At 24.0% G+C, this 17,864-nt stretch overlaps 3 protein-coding genes across 3 annotated transcripts; all 3 read left to right on the top strand.

Moving 5' to 3' along the window:
* The first annotated feature begins 3,479 nt into the window (after nt 1–3,479).
* LOC132923118 (uncharacterized) lies at nt 3,480–7,197 on the top strand. Its single transcript, XM_060986949.1, has 4 exons — nt 3,480–3,594; nt 3,730–3,882; nt 6,472–6,639; nt 7,027–7,197. Exons 1-4 carry the CDS (start codon nt 3,502–3,504, stop codon nt 7,195–7,197), a joined length of 585 nt encoding a protein of 194 aa, XP_060842932.1. The 5' UTR covers nt 3,480–3,501.
* Nucleotides 7,198–8,319: 1,122 nt separating this feature from the next.
* On the top strand, nt 8,320–10,395 carry LOC132921740 (uncharacterized). Its single transcript, XM_060984920.1, has 4 exons — nt 8,320–8,472; nt 8,611–8,763; nt 9,507–9,674; nt 10,127–10,395. Exons 1-4 carry the CDS (start codon nt 8,380–8,382, stop codon nt 10,295–10,297), a joined length of 585 nt encoding a protein of 194 aa, XP_060840903.1. The 5' UTR covers nt 8,320–8,379; the 3' UTR covers nt 10,298–10,395.
* Nucleotides 10,396–13,839: 3,444 nt separating this feature from the next.
* Nucleotides 13,840–17,445, top strand: LOC132921741 (uncharacterized). Its single transcript, XM_060984922.1, is given in 5 exon segments — nt 13,840–13,989; nt 14,132–14,284; nt 16,601–16,768; nt 17,217–17,327; nt 17,329–17,445. Coding segments are annotated over 5 exon segments (585 nt in total). The 5' UTR covers nt 13,840–13,896; the 3' UTR covers nt 17,389–17,445.
* The last annotated feature ends 419 nt before the right edge of the window (nt 17,446–17,864 follow it).

Genomic DNA, 17,864 nt, shown 5'->3' with positions numbered 1-17,864 from the left:
AAAGTTATTGGATAATGCTTGGGCTCAAATAATGGAAGGCAGAGGAGCCTACAACGCAATATGTCCTCTTCCCGTGGTATAGAAGTGTGTGTATAAATAAATAATATTATAAACCAGGGACGGCTTTTAGGAGGTGCATAGGGGCCATGCCCCCCAAGACATCTTACTCTTTATTTTGTCAAATATTTTCATTGATTTAATTATGTATAATTTATATAATAATAATGTAAAAAAAATATTGCCCCCCTCCCCTAGGCAAAGAACTAATACCGCTCCTGTTATAAACATTAAAGTACATAGTCTAATCTTTTAATATATTAATATATATATATATTATATACTAGCTGTCCCCGTGTACTTCGGTTGCCGTACAAAATGCATCCGTGTTAAGTTTGGTTGCCTAATGCTAACATTTAGCGTGAGGATAAAAACTATTTTTGTTTTCTGATTTGGTGTATAGATGATATTTCCGACATATTGACTTTACATAACTGTTCCGCCCACCATTGCATTTTTATAACCGATTAACCGATTATGTATCATTCGTTAAAAATAATCTATTATTCAAATAATCGATTAATCGCATAGCTCTAAACATAATAAAGATATAATATATTGAGGTCATTATTCCGGATAAAAACTATCCTGTCTTATGACGGAGACAAAATTATACGCATTGATCATAATTTTATCAAAATCAGTTGAGTAGTTTTGGAATGCATCGAGAACGTATGATGTCGCACCTCAAATTTTTATACAGCGATATATCTATATCTATATGTAAAATTCCAGTCGACCCTATCCAATAATCGCATATATTTTCATGATTCCACAAAGAAAAAACGTATTCACATTTCTGAGTATAACTTTATCAAAAAGTTTGGCCTCCCCTGGACTCTAAAGTAATCCATTTACTTTCTATTTTTTTGTTTTTTAGTTATCTTTATTTATATATCTTTTTTTTTATCTATTTAGTAATTCACTCATTAACGCCAAGACTGAACCGCTGGATCTAAAGACTTGAAATTTTGTACAGAGGTTTCTTAAGCAATGCAAGGGCGCACTAAGTAAGGATTTTTCAAAATTTGACCTCTAAGGGGGTAAAATAGTGTTTTTATATAGCTCTAGATATATATATGTATTTTTTAATTGTTTAATAACTGTTTGTTATTTCTTCTAAGTGGTTGCTATAGGATACTAAAAACATTTCTAATTACTTTGGATATGTTTTAGATTCTGAACGGAGTGATGAATGTATTGATTTTACAATGATGTAGTGTGTGTTTTTTTTTTTTTGTGTCTGTTATCACGTTTTGAAGTAGTAATAATGATCCGGTTATTGACTTCAGCCCCTCTTTGAATAGGAAAATTCATCTAGTTGGTACTTTAGGGGGTGGTCAAAAGTAAAAAAATGTAGTTATCAAATAGTAGTTTTCAAAAGCGTCGGGAAAAACCCTGAAAAAAAATACGGAAAAAACGGGAATTTTTACGCATAACCACTTTTTGACAAAATCGATTTTTTGATTTTGCTGTAACTCAAAAACGAATCATTGTAAATACTTGAAATTTTCACCAAATGTTTATATTAGTGTTATCTATTTACGATTAAATTTTCAAAATATTTAGAATTTTTTTAAGCTACTTATAGACAATTGAAATTTTTGACTTTTTTAAGTTTTTTTTCTTAAAATGACAATAAAAAATTTAAAATATAAATTTTTAAAATCTAATACAAGAATTATTATAAATTGTACATATCGTAGTAAAAAAAATCAAAAACCGTTACTAACAATTTTTGTTTATAAGCATTTAAAGTTCAAATATTTACGAAATATATCAAAATCGCGAAAATTTGCAAGGAATTTTGAAGTTGAAAATTCATAAAATTTTTGTGCTTTATACTTAAGGTTCAAAAATCCAATACAAGGTTATCCATAAGTTTTCCTTCAATTGTAAAAAAAATTCTAGCGTCGATAAAGAAAAAATTTTATGAGCTTAAGAAATTTAATTTTTTACGAAATCACGTAAAATAACGATATATTACAATTTAATTATAGGTAATAATATGATATATCCTACTAATTACCATTTACTGACAAATCATCTCCGTTCAGAATCGTTTTCGTATACAATGATATCAGTCGTTGCGTTCAAATTTAACACATCCATTATAGTGACCTACTCTGAATCACTACTATACAGCAGAGCGATACCCACTTGACCACTTTTTTTTTGTTTTGATTTGATTTTTTTTTAATCAATTTGAAATTAATCATTAACTTTATTGGACTAAATGTATGCCTATGACATTTACAAAGAATATGGCTTTCTATTGGTAAAATAATTTTCAAAATCGGTTCAGTAGATCCAGAGGTTACCCCTAACAACGTTAAAAAACGACTTCTCTTTATATAATAGTATAGATATAGATATATATAATATGCGTATTGTACTATAGTAGTCAACCGCTAACACGGGGCGTTACAATTACATAATAGACTTTAATAAGAAAGTTTTTTTTGTACAATTTTCCGAAAAAAAAAAAACAAAAAATCCGATTAAAATGTGACTTATTAAAAAAAAAAAAAATAGAAATATTTTTTTTTTCACCATAATTTTTTTTTTTTAAACTAATTCCATTAAGCAATGAAATTGCATCATGTCACTATATTTTCACAATTTTATTTTTAATAATTTTATCTTTTTTTTTCTTTGATATAAAATAAAATAATACATTCATAATTTGTTATGTAATAAAAAATCCATTTATGTTTTCAGGGCTTTTATAAAGTACCTGAAGTACCTAATGATGATATCCTGTCTGCTTATTTTTCCAAGATATTTTTTTATGGAACATACAGCGAGAGTTCGTTTTTTTATACAAAAAACAATGAAGACTATGATTGTTTTAATTATAGAAGTGAATCGGCCTTAGGAAATGGATTATACATTAAATTACAATAAAAACTAATATTATTAATTAATACAATTGTTTTATTATTTTATATAAATTATTTATTGTGTAATAGATATGTAAAATACATAAAATTGTTTTTATAAATCAAAATATTGAATAGGAAATAATAATTACAATTTTTTTTTTATACGAACTAAACATATTGTGTTCCTCGGGGTGATCGCCGGTGATCTGCAGTACACTAAGACAATATCACCAATAGTATAGACGTGTAGTCGCTATATTGAATAATATCAGTAGAACGGCATATAAATTAATGAGTGTCAATGATGGCTTTCATAAATCTAAAATATTGTATCATGTATAAAGAACAATGAGAATACTTATATAATAAATAATCTGCCCAAGTTATCTACTGTAACAATACTGAAAGCAAGGCCATTAAATAATAATAATAATATACGTACAAATAATAAAAGATCAGGTACCATTGCACCTAAAATTATGTGAGTGATAAACAGTAGAGCAAATACACTTTGCCATTGATAGTATAGTTAAAACGTTTCAGACCAAAAATTACAAAAATGTACAAGTGTTTAATAATCAATCTTGTCGCTTTTTTAATTTTTGTGAATTCAGATTCACATAAACCTTTATTTTTACCAAATTTGCCGTTTGTAAGTACCTACCTAAAAATACGTTTTTAAATCTATTTAATGTCTTATTTGTTCCATTAGTATCCAACGTATTATTAAAAATTAATATTAAATGTTATATGATACTCATTAAAACAGTTTAAAATTTTTTTTTAGGGTGAATACCGAATTAATTACTTAGGACTAGTGCGTTGTGTTTCTGTCCCTAATAAAATTGTATTTAATTTATACCTAAGCAAAAAGTCTGCTAACACCACTGAAATCAAAGGAAATATAACAAATTACGTTCCATTTGATGATTCCCTTAATGTAAGTATATAGGTATTTTGATTTATGAGTGGAATGATAGATTCATTTTACTATGATATGTGTTTATATAAATATATATTTATAAGTAGATAAAAACTGTTTTGATTTCCAAAAATTAATGTTTAAATAAAAATTAGATCTAGTTTGAACTTTAAATGGTCCAAAATTAAATATTTAAACTAATTTTCATTTTTTAATAAATAGATGAAAAAATTAAAAATGCGAATTTCAAAATAAAAAAAACGCGTTATCCGACAAAATAGATCTTGTTTTATTGTTGTAACCCAAAAAATAATAACTTGAAATACTTGTTTTCAAATTATCAACCATTAAAATTGATGTAAACAAATATAAATTGCCTACAAATAGCACAATATTTCAATAACCGTTTGACTTCATTCGAGTAATTAATATACTTTTAAATTGTTTTTTTATAATGTTGATAAATTATAATTTGCTGGGTAAAAATTTTTATAAATTTCATACAAATATCTGGAAATATTCATTTAGTAATTACAAAAATCGAAAATTGAAAGTCACAATATTTTATTAATATAAGCGTTCAAATAAAGAATTACGACAAAATTCATAATATCTTGGAGATGTTTAAATTTCTTTTGAAACCCGTAAAAATTTCAATTGTGTACTTAAGATTTAAAATTGTACTCAAGATTTCTTATAGTGTATTGTAACAGTCTGTCGGGAACTAAAAATAATCCACAGAACGGAATAAAGATTAGTGTATTTTGTTTTATGTGGTTGATATTGGTTTTTAGTGGAATATCGTATAGTAAGTTATTTTGGAACGTAGTAACGATAATTTAAGTTTACATAAAAAGTATAATATCACGTATTGAAAACTTAAAATATTCTAAAATGCACATTCGAACATTTTCATGTTGAATATTTACAAAGACAAAATTATATTTCGTAATTTTTTTATTATAATCTATTAATTAAAATACCTTGTTCATATAAATACATAGACTTATTGAAAATTCAATATAAGATTCCGCATCAGTTTTATTATAGCTGTATAAAAATAATTAAAATATATAATCAAAATGTATTTTTGTGAACAATCAAAGTTAAAAATTTGGCTAAATTCGTTAAAATCACGAACAATAATTAATAATTATTATTTATAGTTAAAACTGTATAAAATTTTTTTTAAATTATTATTACAATAATTGAAATCTAATACAAAATTGCTTAGGAGTAATTTATATTGAAAATTTGGAACTAAATGTAATAAATATATAAGCACTATATATTTATACATAAATATTTAATTTTAAATTAAAAAATTAAACAAAAAACTATTGATTTTAGTTATTTTATAGTCATTTAAAAATATTATTTATGGGTACTTAAAAAGTTTATAGTAAATTACTATTTTTAAACACACAACGGAAAATGACATTTTCAAATGCAATTCTATGACAAAAATTAATTAAACTATTACTGCATTTTCTTTAAAATAGGTACTTATAATAAAATTATATAGATTACTTTATTTGCAGTATACTTAAATGTAGGCTGATAGACCGTCTATTTATGATCAAAATCATTATTCATAATGCATACCCTTCATAGGTATACAATAATATATCATTCTAACCTATAAATCAATTTTAATACATATATTACAGTAACTCACTTGTCAACTATATTATTGTTATTAAATGTTAAATATTTTTTTCACACTTATGGTTTAACCAAGGCTGGGCAAGTTAATGATTTTTTTTAACTCAATTAAGTTAAGTTAAATATTTTTTGGTTAAATTAAATTCAAAATTAAGTTAATAAAAATGTTAATACAGCTGTAATTAAGTTTAAAGTTAAGTTAATAAACTCTTTTAACTTATCTGAACTTCAATTAATAAGTTCAGCTAATAAAAAACAAAAAAAATGCATTGAAAAGGTATTTAAATAAGTGAAAAACTTCATTCTAGATTCTGGGTTGATTTAAATTCTATGGAAATATTATTATAATATTTAAATTAAAATGGTCACAAATAACTCACAATTCATGCTAATCGTCAATCGTACAAATTATTATTAATAAATATTAAATAATATGCAAAAACTAAGAAGTTCTAAAAACCCTGCTATTATTAAGCGCAACTTTGTGGGCTCATAGTTATTGCTATATCATATACGGGCGGCTAAATGTTACATTTTTACAATGTTACATATATATTATTATTTATTATTTTATTAGTACTTAATTGATATAACATATTAGTTCTTGTCTATAAAAATACATTTTTGTTAATACTAAAATATTTTCTGGGTAACATGAAAATTCAAAATTAACTTAATTGAGAATATTAAGAACAATATACCTAGGTACATTGATTTTAAGTTAACGTATATACTAAAGAGTTAAGTTAAATTTAAGCTAATTAAAACAGTGAACAAGTAAGTTAAGGTTATAAGTTAAAATTAACTTAACTTTTAAATTATTAACTCGTTAATGCCCAGCCTTGGATTTAACTATCATATGCATCTAATTCTGAAATAATTGAATTTTGTCAAATTATGCTATTTGATTTGATTTTTGTTAAAATGTTTTCTTCTTTATAGTTAGAACTTAATATGGCGGTAAAAGATTCCATTGGTGGTTGGAAGGAGAATGCTTTTATATTTAAGAAATCCAAAGGTTGTTCGTCACTCAAAATATTATTAGGTGATGCTTGGACTAAAATAATGGAAGGCGGAGGGGCCTATAACGCAACATGTCCTCTTCCCTTGGTATAGAAGAGTATATTTAATAATATTATAAACGTTAAAATATATAGTCTAATACTTTTGATATATAATATATATATTGTAATATACTTATTAAAATATAAATTTTCAAATTAATTATAACTTTTAATTAGAAGGTTTTTTTTTGTGAAATTTTCGGAAAAATTACTGGTTGATAAGTAAAAATTTAGTATAATATATTTTTAAAAAAAAATTATTAATTAGAATATAGATGGTTTGGATAAATAATTATCTATACTCAAAATGTTTTTTATTATATTTTAATTAAGCAATTAATATTGGCAACGTTTTTTCTGATTGCTTATTACAAAAAATAATACAACTATGGTACATAATTTAATAAAAATAAAAATATGATTTATTTTTCAGGGTTTTTATAAGGTATCTGGAGTAGATACTAGTGTTTTCGCATTAGCGAAATTTCCCAAAACATTTTTCTATGGAGAATACAAATTTCGTTTTTCCTTAACCACAATCAATGAAGTGTATGGCTGTTTTTTTCTAATTTTAGAGTTAAAGAGACCATGGGAAACTGATTGAAGTTACAGCTATATCTACCAAATACTTATATTACTTTATTTTTTTCAATTTCACGGTTAATATTAGCAATGTTTTTTCAAATTTTGTATTACATGCAATAATGTAATATGATACATAACTTTATGAAGATAAAAATAATTTTTTTTTTTTCAGGGTTTTTTTAAGGTATCTGAAGTAGATACTAGTGTTTTTACTTTATTTAATGTTCCTAAGACATTTTTTTATGGTGTATACAAAGTACGTTTTTCCATAACCAAAATCAATGATGTCTATGGCTGTTTTATTATAATTATAGAGGTAAAGAGGCCATGGAAAACTGATTGAAAACTAAATTATCATTAAACGATAATAAAATATATTTTAATATTATCCATATCTATGCACATGAATGCCGTTGTAATTGTTGTTGTATTTTATTTATTGTTACTACAATATGATTACAATTTTTTTTTCTTTTACAATAATAAATGTTATTTATATTGCTGTGTTTTATTATTTCTAACTAATTACAATGTAATATTGTATACAATTATTTTTATTTGATAATCAATAAATTAAATTATTATTTATCGGAAGATAAGTATATATTATTGGTTTGGATGGCCGCAATGGAAAACAAAAGAATCCTGTGTTATAACTTATTATACCTGTACAATGTACATAATATATTACGGTGCCTTTCGGTTTGTCTCGTTACTTGACCAAACACAAGTAAATGCGATACCGATTTTTCAGTTGGTGGATAGGTGCACTTTCCCATTCTCTGGTGTGTGTCGATGACCATAAGTATAAAGGATGTCGCCTCTACGCTTTTCCACGAACTCAAATGTAACTGGGAATTAAAATGTTTGTGTTATATATTTATAATGATTTATTCGGGAATAATATTATAGTAGAGGACCCACATATCATATTAAAAATGTTAATCATAGCTTTTATGTATCTAAAAAATCTCATCATACATAAAAAACAATGAAAAATTTATAATGGATAATCTATCAAAATTATCTACTTTAATAATATTGAAATACAAGGCCAATTAATAATAATAATAATATACGTACAAATAATAAAAGATCTGGTACCATTGCACCAAAAAAATATGTGAGTGATAAACAGTAGAGCAATTACACTTTGACATTGATAGTATAGTTAAAACGTTTCAGACCAAAAATAACAAAAATGTACAAGTGTTTAATAATTAATCTTGTCGTTTTTATAATTTTTGTGAATTCAGATTCACATAAACCTTTATTTTTACCAAATTTGCCGTTTGTAAGTACCTACCTAATTATACGTTTTTAAATCTATCAAATGTCTTATTCGTTTCATTAGTATCCAACGTATTATTAAAAATTAATGTTTTAAAAAATTTTATGATACTTATTAAAACAATTTTATATTTTTCTTAAGGGTGAATACCGAATTAATTACTTAGGACTATTGCGATGTGAATCTATCCCTAACAAAATTGTATTTCATTTGTATCTAAGCAAAAAGTCTGCTAACGCCACTGAAATCAAAGGAAATATAACAAATTACATTCCATTTGATGATTCCCTTAATGTAAGTATATAGGTATTTTGATTTTTGAGCGGAATGATAAATTCATTTTACTATGGTATGTGTTTATATAAATATATATTTATAAGTAAATAACAACTTTTTTGATTTCCAAAATTAATGTTTAAATAAAAATTAGATCTAGTTTGAATTTTAAATGGGCCAAAATTAAATATTTACACTACTTTTCATTTTTCAATAAATAGATGAAAAAATTAAAAATACGAATTTCAAAAAAAAAAAAAAAACACGGTATCCGACAAAATAGATCTTGTTTTATTGTTGTAACCCAAAAAATAATAACTCGTAATACTTGTTTTCAAATTATCAACCATTATAATTGATTTTAACAAATATAAATTGCCTACAAATAGCACAATATTTCAATAACCATTTGACTTCATTCGAGTAATTTATATACTTTTAAATTGTTTTTTTATAATGTTGATAAATTATAATTTGCTGGGTAAAAATGTTTGAAAATTTCATACAAATATCCGGAAATGTTCATTTAGTAATTAAAAAAATCGAAAATTAAAAGTCACAATATTTTGTTAATATAAGCGTTCAAATAAAGAATTACAACGAAATTCATAACATTTTGGAAATGTTTAAATTTCTTTTGAAACCCATAAACATTTCAATTGTGTTCTTTACTATCATGTACATCTAATTCTGAAACAATTGAATTTTGTAAAATTAAGCTATTTAATTTAATTTTTTTTTAAATGTTTTCTTCTTTGTAGTTAGAACTCAATTTGGCGGTAAAAGATTCCATTGGCGGTTGGAAGGAGAATGCTTTTATATTAAAGAAATCAAAAAGTTGCTCGTCACTCAAAATATTATTGGGTGATGTTTGGACTAAAGTAATGGAAGGTGGAGGGGCCTACAACGCAACATGTCCTCTTCCCAAGGTATAGAAGAGTATATTTAATAATATTAAAATCGTTAAAATATTTAGTTTAATACTTTGATAAATATATGTATTATATATATATATTGTAATATACTTGTTAAAATATAACTTTTAATAAGACAGTTTTTTTTTGTGAAATTTTCGGAAAAATTACTGGTTGATAAGTAAAAATTTAGTATAGTTAACATATATTTCAAAAATAATATTAATTAGAATATTGATGGTTTATATATATATATATAATTAACTATACTCAAAATATTTTTTATTATATTTTAATTAAGCAATGGAAAATATTCAGTTACCGTTTATACCGAATTCTCATATTACTTTATTTTTTCCATGTTTACGATTAATATTGGCAATGTTTTTTCAAATTTTTTATTACATGAAATAATGTAATATGATACATACATTTTTGAATATAAAAATAATTATTTATTTTTTCAGGGTTTTTATAAGGTACATGGAGTAGATACTAGTGTTTTTAATTCAGTTAATGTTCCTAAAACATTTTTCTATGGTGTATACAAAGTACGTTTTTCCATAACCAAAATCAATGATGTCTATGGCTGTTTTATTGTAATTATAGAGGTAAAGAGGCCATGGGAAACTGATTGAACATTAAATTATCATTAAACGATTATAAAATATATTTTAATATTATTCATATCTATGCACATGAATGCCGTTGTAATTGTTGTTGTATTTTATTTATTGTTACTACAATATGATTACAATTATTTTTCTTTTACAATAATAAATGTTATTTATATTGCTGTGTTTTATTATTTCTAACTAATTACAATGTAATATTGTATACAATTTGATGTCTTTGTTTTTACCACATTTACCTACCTATGTTTATGGTCTATTTTTTTAAATTTTCTAGTCTTTTATGTATCTATAGCAATCTTCATTTTGTTAAAAAGTTACTTTTGACTAGTGCATTGTGTTTCTATCCCTAATAAAATTATATTTTATTTATACCTAACAAAAAGTCTGCTAATATCACAGAAATTAAAGGAAATATAACAAATTACGTTTCATTTGATATAGGTATTTTGATTTCTGAGTGGAGTGAATATGTGGAGTTATATAAATATATTTATAAGTAATTAAAAAACTGTTTTGATTTCCAAAATTTATATTTATTTAAATAAAAATTAGATCTAGGTTGAACTTTAAATGGTCCAAAATTAAATATTTACAATACTTTTCAAAAATTTTGGAAAACAGAAAAAATATATAGAAAAACCTGAATCTTTAAGAAAACTCGTCTAAGGTTAAAAAACCGAATACAAAGTTTTCCTTCATGTTACTGTAAAAAAAAATTCCAGCGTCAATATAGAAAAAATTTTATGAGCGTATGAAATTTAATCTTTTACGAAATCGCGTAAAACAATGATATATCGTAAAACGATTTAAAATATTTGTCATTATTTAAAATATATAAGTCGAAGAAATTAGAAAATTTCACCAGTAGTTGAGAAAAATAAATTTCTTGTAGCAAAAAAAAAAAAAATATATTGAAAATTTAAATTTAGGTAATAATATAAATAATATAATATATCCTTGACCGACAATTCATCTCTATTCAGAATTCTTTTTTTTTCGTATACAATTATGATAGCTTTCATTGCATTCAAATTTAACACATCCATTGTAGTGACCTACTCTCCACCGCTACTATATACAGCAGAGCAATTCCCACATGCCCTAACTTTTTTTTATTTGAATACAAACATCAATTATTATTTTTCTATTCGAATTTACAGTTTTGTTTAAACTTAACTCTTGTATACCTATTTTTATTTTTTATTTAATTAAATTTTTCCTTACTGGTTTTTAATCTATTCAATATTAGGAGTCATGCTTAAAAATGTATACCATCTCCTCCTATATCATGACAAATAAGACAAAAGACGTGTATATAAGATACAACACAATTTTCATGGCTAAATTCTAACCACATACGATCCGCGTGCAAAATGTCGAACTTCAATGTATTTTTAAAATATAAAATTACATATAGTTTCAAAACGTACAATCTACATTGTCATTTGTTTTATATTATTGTCATATTCTCAGACATCAACCTATAAGTATAAATAAATATAATATTTAATCGTACACCGTTATTAGTTTTTCATATATAATGCTTATGTCTTAATGTTAGTTAGCTTCAAACTGTAGAATCTCCAACCAAAATTTTTTTAAAACCCAAATAAAATCTCAAACCTTTTAAGAAAAAAAAAAAACTGATAAATAATCTATCTAACACTGCTTGAATAAGTTTAAAAATCAGTACGAAAAAAATATTTTTTTTAAATTTAACAAAAAGTTTTTTTAGTTTTATCAAAATTTAGGTGAAAATGGATATTGAAACCTTAAGCATAGACATTGTATTGATTGTGTTTTTATCAGTAACTGAAGAAATCTATCCGTCGATGACCACGGAAATGAAGGGAGTCGCCTCTATGTTATTTCCAAGTATACATTCTCAGATGTCACTAGAAATTGAATTATATGTGTTATATATTATATTATAACATGTACGTTTAGGCATTTCATGCATAAACAATATCGATTAAAACTTAATATAAATTATTTAATATAATATGTGTATATTGCAGTGATATTAATTAATTTCAGATTGTATTACATGCAATAATGTAATATGATACATAACTTTATGAATATAAAAATAAGTATTTATTTTTTCAGGGTTTTTATAAGGTATCTGGATTAGATACTAGTGTTTTTACTTTATTTAATGTTCCTAAGACATTTTTCTATGGTGGTATACAAAGTACGTTTTTCCATAACCAAAATCAATGATGTCTATGGCTGTTTTATTATAATTATAGAGGTAAAGAGGCCATGGGAAACTGATTGAACATTAAATTATCATTAAACGATAATAAAATATATTTTAATATTATCCATATCTATGCACATGAATGCCGTTGTAATTGTTGTTGTATTTTATTTATTGTTACTACAATATGATTAAATTTTTTTTTCTTTTACAATAATAAATGTTATTTATATTGCTGTGTTTTATTATTTCTAACTGATTACAATGTAATATTGTATACAATTCTTTTTATTTGATAATCAATAAATTAAATTATTATTTATTGGAAGATAAGTATATATTATTGGTTTAGATGGCCGCAATGGAAAACAAAAGAATCCAGTGTTATAACTTATTATACCTGTCAATGTACATAATATATTACGGTTGCCTTTCGGTTTGTCTCGTTACTTGACCAAACACAAGCAAATGCGATACCGATTTTTCAGTTGGTGGATAGGTGCACTTTTCCATTCTCTGGGTGTGTGTCGATGACCATAAGTATAAAGGATGTCACCTATATGCTTTTTCACGAACTCAAATGTAACTGGGAATTAAAATGTTTGTGTTATATATTTATAATGATTTATTCGGGAATAATATTATAGAAGAGGAGCACATATCATACTATAAATGTTAATCATAGCTTTTATGTATCTAAAAAAATCTTATCATACATAAAAAACAATGAAAAATTTATAATGGATATCAAAATTATCTACTTTAACAATATTGAAATACTATATATGAATGCCGTTGTAATTGTTGTTGTATTTTAATTATTGTTACTACAATATGATTACAACTTTTTTTTTATTTTATTTTTTTTATACAATAATAAATGTTATTTATATTTCTGTGTTTTATTATTTCTAACTAATTACAATGTAATATTGTATATAATTTTATGTTTTTGTTTTTACCACATTTACCTACCTATGTTTATGGTCCTATGTTTTTAAATTTTCTAGTCTTTTATGTACCTGTTTATAAATAAATAAATAAATAAATTATTGAATACATGTGTATATTGCAGTGATATTAATTTCAGATTCAGGAATAATATCAATAAACGAGCATATAAAGCAATGCATGTTAATGGTAGCTTTCATATATCTAAAAATTATATCATACTTAAAAAAAAAACAATGAAAATCCATAATGGATTATCTGTCCAAGTTATCTACTATAACAATACTGAAAACAAGGCCGTTAAATAATAAATAATATATTCGTACAAATCATAAAAGATTAGGCACCATCATTGCAACAAAAAACAATGTGACTCTGAATAACAGTAGAGCAACACACTTTGCCATTGATAGTATAGTTAAAAACTTTCAGATCAAAAATAACAAAAATGTACAAGTGTTTAGTAATTTCTCTTATCGTATTTTTAATTTTTGCAAATTCAGATTCATATAAACCTTTATTTTTACCAAATTTACCGTTTGTAAGTACCTATACCTATAATTATACGTTTTTAAATCTATCAATTGTCCTTATTCGTTCCATTAGTATCCAATGTATTGTTAACAATTAATGTTTTTAAATACTATATGATACCCATTAAAACGATTTTATATTTTTTTCAGGGTGAATACCGAATAAATTACTTAGGACTAGTGCGTTGTGTTTCTATCCCTAATAAAATTGCATTTAATTTATACCTAAGCAAAAAGACTGCTAACACCACTGAAATCAAAGGAAATATAACAAATTACATTCCATTTGATGATTCTTTTAATGTAAGTATATATTTTATTTTGATTTCTGAGTGGAGCAATGAATACATTTTGTTATGATATGTGTAATGTGTTTATATCAATATATATATTTATAAGTATAAGTTAAAATACTATTTTGATTTGCAAAAACATCATTTGCCTCAACATTGAGGTTCATTTTAAATGAAAAATTTTTTTTATTCGATCTAATTTGTACTTTGATTAATATATTAAAATTAATGATACTCAATACTTTTCAAAAAATATGAAAAAAAAAAGAAAGAAAAATGGTATCTGACAAAATAAATTTTGTTTTATTAGTGTACACTCAAAAAAACAATGACAGTAGATTTTTAAAGTTTTCTACAAATATGCATTTTAAAATATCCTACAAATAGCAAAATATTTAAATAATATGTTAACTTTGAGGCAATTCATTAATAAATACAATTTTTCTTTTTTAAATATTAATAAATGTTGGTAAATTATAATTAACTGGGTAAAAAATATTTATACATTTATACAAGTATCCTTACATGCTAATTTACCAATTAAAAAATATTGAAAATTGAATGTCACAATGTTTTTTTAATAAGCGTTTAAATTTAAAATTTCTACAAAATGCTTTAAATTTTGAAAATGATAATTTCGCTTATAGTTATAAACTTGTAACAAATTTTCTTTTATACAAAAGATTTGTAAATTGACAAAAAATAACACCCACTCACAATACTTTATTTAACACGCGGTGTTCAGTGGCAATCAGAGCCCACAGGACATATTAATGTTTAACAAGTGATGGGGATGCTCTTTTTTTAAAGTAAACAGAGACCCGTTACTTTAATTTCACCAAGTCGATCGCTAGGTAGTAGTTTGTTAGACACATAATTGTATCCCTCATAAACACTGATAAAGTCGTTTTAATAGAAATAAGTAAAAATATTTATAATTTACATTATATTATAGAATTTTTACCAGGAAATAAAAAATAAAAATATATCCTCCAACAATTGTTGATATTCAAAAATGAACAACCATAGATATTTGAAATTTTTATCAAATAACAGATATATTATATAATTATTTTCTAACCGTGATAAAATGTTTACATTATTTTAAATGATTTTGAATAATTCATAGTTCATAGAGATTTGAAATTTTCAATATTATGTCTTATTTATAGGATTTCACTAAAACATTTTTTTTTACGAAGGTAATGCAATGTTTTGTTTTAAGTATATTATGTATAATATATTTGCTACCTTGTTCTATAGTTAGTAGCGATGCTGATGAGATGACTAGTCAGTAGATTTTAGTTCAGTGTATTCAACGTTACGATCTGTCGAGAACTGAAAATAGTTTATGAAACAAATTAAAGATTAATTTATTTTGTTTTATATGGTTGATATATATTTTTTTTTTTTTTTTAGTGACATCTTACAGTTTTTTGGAGCGTTGCAACAATGGTATTATTGTATTATTTTATGAGGTGAAAACTAATAATATTCCCAAATACACATTTGAACATTTCATGTTGAACATTAAAATACACAAAATTATATTAACAATACAATTTAAAATTTAAAATAATGAAAGATTACAAACTATTTTGTAGTTAAAAATGTAAAAAAAAAATTATGAATTTTTAATACAATCAGGTTTAAAAAATTAATACAAAGTTACTCATAAGTTATTTATATAGAAACTAAATGTAATGAGTATGATCAATATTTTATATAGACATTTAATTTAAAATTTAGATAGAATTAGAAATTTAAACAACAATTTTGATTTTAATTATTTTATAGTAATTTAAAAATATTATTCATGAGTAAATACATACAATTTATAGTATAAATTACTATTTTTAAACACATAACGGTCAATGACATTTTCAAATGCAATGTTTTTGACAAAAATTAATTCAAAGATTAAAAGGTAATTTACTGTAATAGGTATAAGGAACTAAATACTAATAGTTAAATAAAATACTTTATTTGTTATTTACTTAATAATATAGGTTGATAAGCCGTCTATGATCAGAATCATAATTCATAATTCATAATATAATATATAATAATTTATCATTATTATATCATAGAATTCAATTATAACAAATCTGTTACAAACAGTTACAGTTACTCACTTGTCCACCATTTTATTATTAAATCCTAAATGTTTTCTTGATAAAAGTTTATTTTTATATAATTTAATATATGATTAATTATTAAAAAATTATAAATTTAAAACGTTTATCACACAAATGATTTAACTATCATACACATACAATTCTGAAGTAAATGAATTTTGATTTTTTCAAAATATTGTTCTTTGTAGTTTGAATTCAATATGGCGATAAAAGATTCTATTGGTGGCTGGAAGGACAACGCTCTTTTGTATAAGCGACCCAAAGCTTGCTCGTCGCTCAAAATGTTCTTGGGAAATGTTTGGGCCCCAATAATGGAATCTGCAGGAATCCTCAATGCTACATGTCCTATTCCCGTGGTATGAAATGTATATTTAAATAATATTATAAACATTAAAAACACTGGACAAATATTTTAATATATAAATATAAAATATTTATTTTACACTGGTTAAAAAGGGGACTAAAAATAACTCTTAATAAGAAAGTTGTTTTTGTGAATTTTTCCGAAAAATACTGTTATAAGTGAACTTTGAACATGTATTTTTTTAAACGAATATTAACTTTAAAATAGTTATATTGGTTTGGATTAACCAAATTTTGTTGAAAATTGTTTATTTAATACTTTTATTGAGTAAATATTCTTAATTAAAATTTACAATTACATCTTTACCGAATTCGTATATTACTTTATTTTTTTCTAATTTTATGTTTGTTGACAATGTTTTTTCTGATTGTTTATTAAATGAAACAATGAAATTATTGTATATAATTAAATGAAGAAAAAAATTTGGCTTATGTTTTCAGGGTTTTTATAAAGTATCTGGAATAGATACAGCTAATTTCGCTTCATCTAATGTTCCCAAAACATTTTTCTACGGAGTATACAAATTTCGTTTTTTTTTTACAAAAAAACAATGAAGTTTATGGCTGTTTTATTCTAATTATAGAGCTAAAGAGATCATGGGAAACTGATTAAATATTAAACTATAATTAAACAACAATAACATATTTTAATTTAATCCCTTTTTTTGCACATGAGCGACATTATGATTTTTGTTGTATTTCATTTGTTGTTATTACAATATGCTTACCATTTGTTTTCTCATACAATAATAAACGTGATCTACATTGTTTTGTTATATTATTTTTAATTATGATGTAATAGTGTATACAATTGTTTCTTGTTTGTTATTTAATTAACCGTGAAATTAGTTTTTTATTTAGCAGACAATATATATATATATATATATTGTACTATTGGTCTAGGTGATCGCAATAGAAAACAAAAAAAAAACCAGCGTTATAACTCCTGATACTTGTACATGGTATCCGGTGAATTGGTCGCGAACAATTGATCGCCGGTGAATTGGTCGCCGGTGAATTGATCGCGGGCGAATTGATCGCGAATACAATTGGTCGCCAAGATAATTGATCGCCAAACGAACTTTTTTA

This window comes from Rhopalosiphum padi, chromosome 2 (assembly GCF_020882245.1).
Source record: "Rhopalosiphum padi isolate XX-2018 chromosome 2, ASM2088224v1, whole genome shotgun sequence".
Taxonomy (NCBI): Eukaryota; Metazoa; Arthropoda; class Insecta; order Hemiptera; family Aphididae; genus Rhopalosiphum; species Rhopalosiphum padi.
The sequence above is the reverse complement of the archived record's forward strand: the minus strand, read 5'-3'. Positions and strand labels throughout refer to the sequence as shown.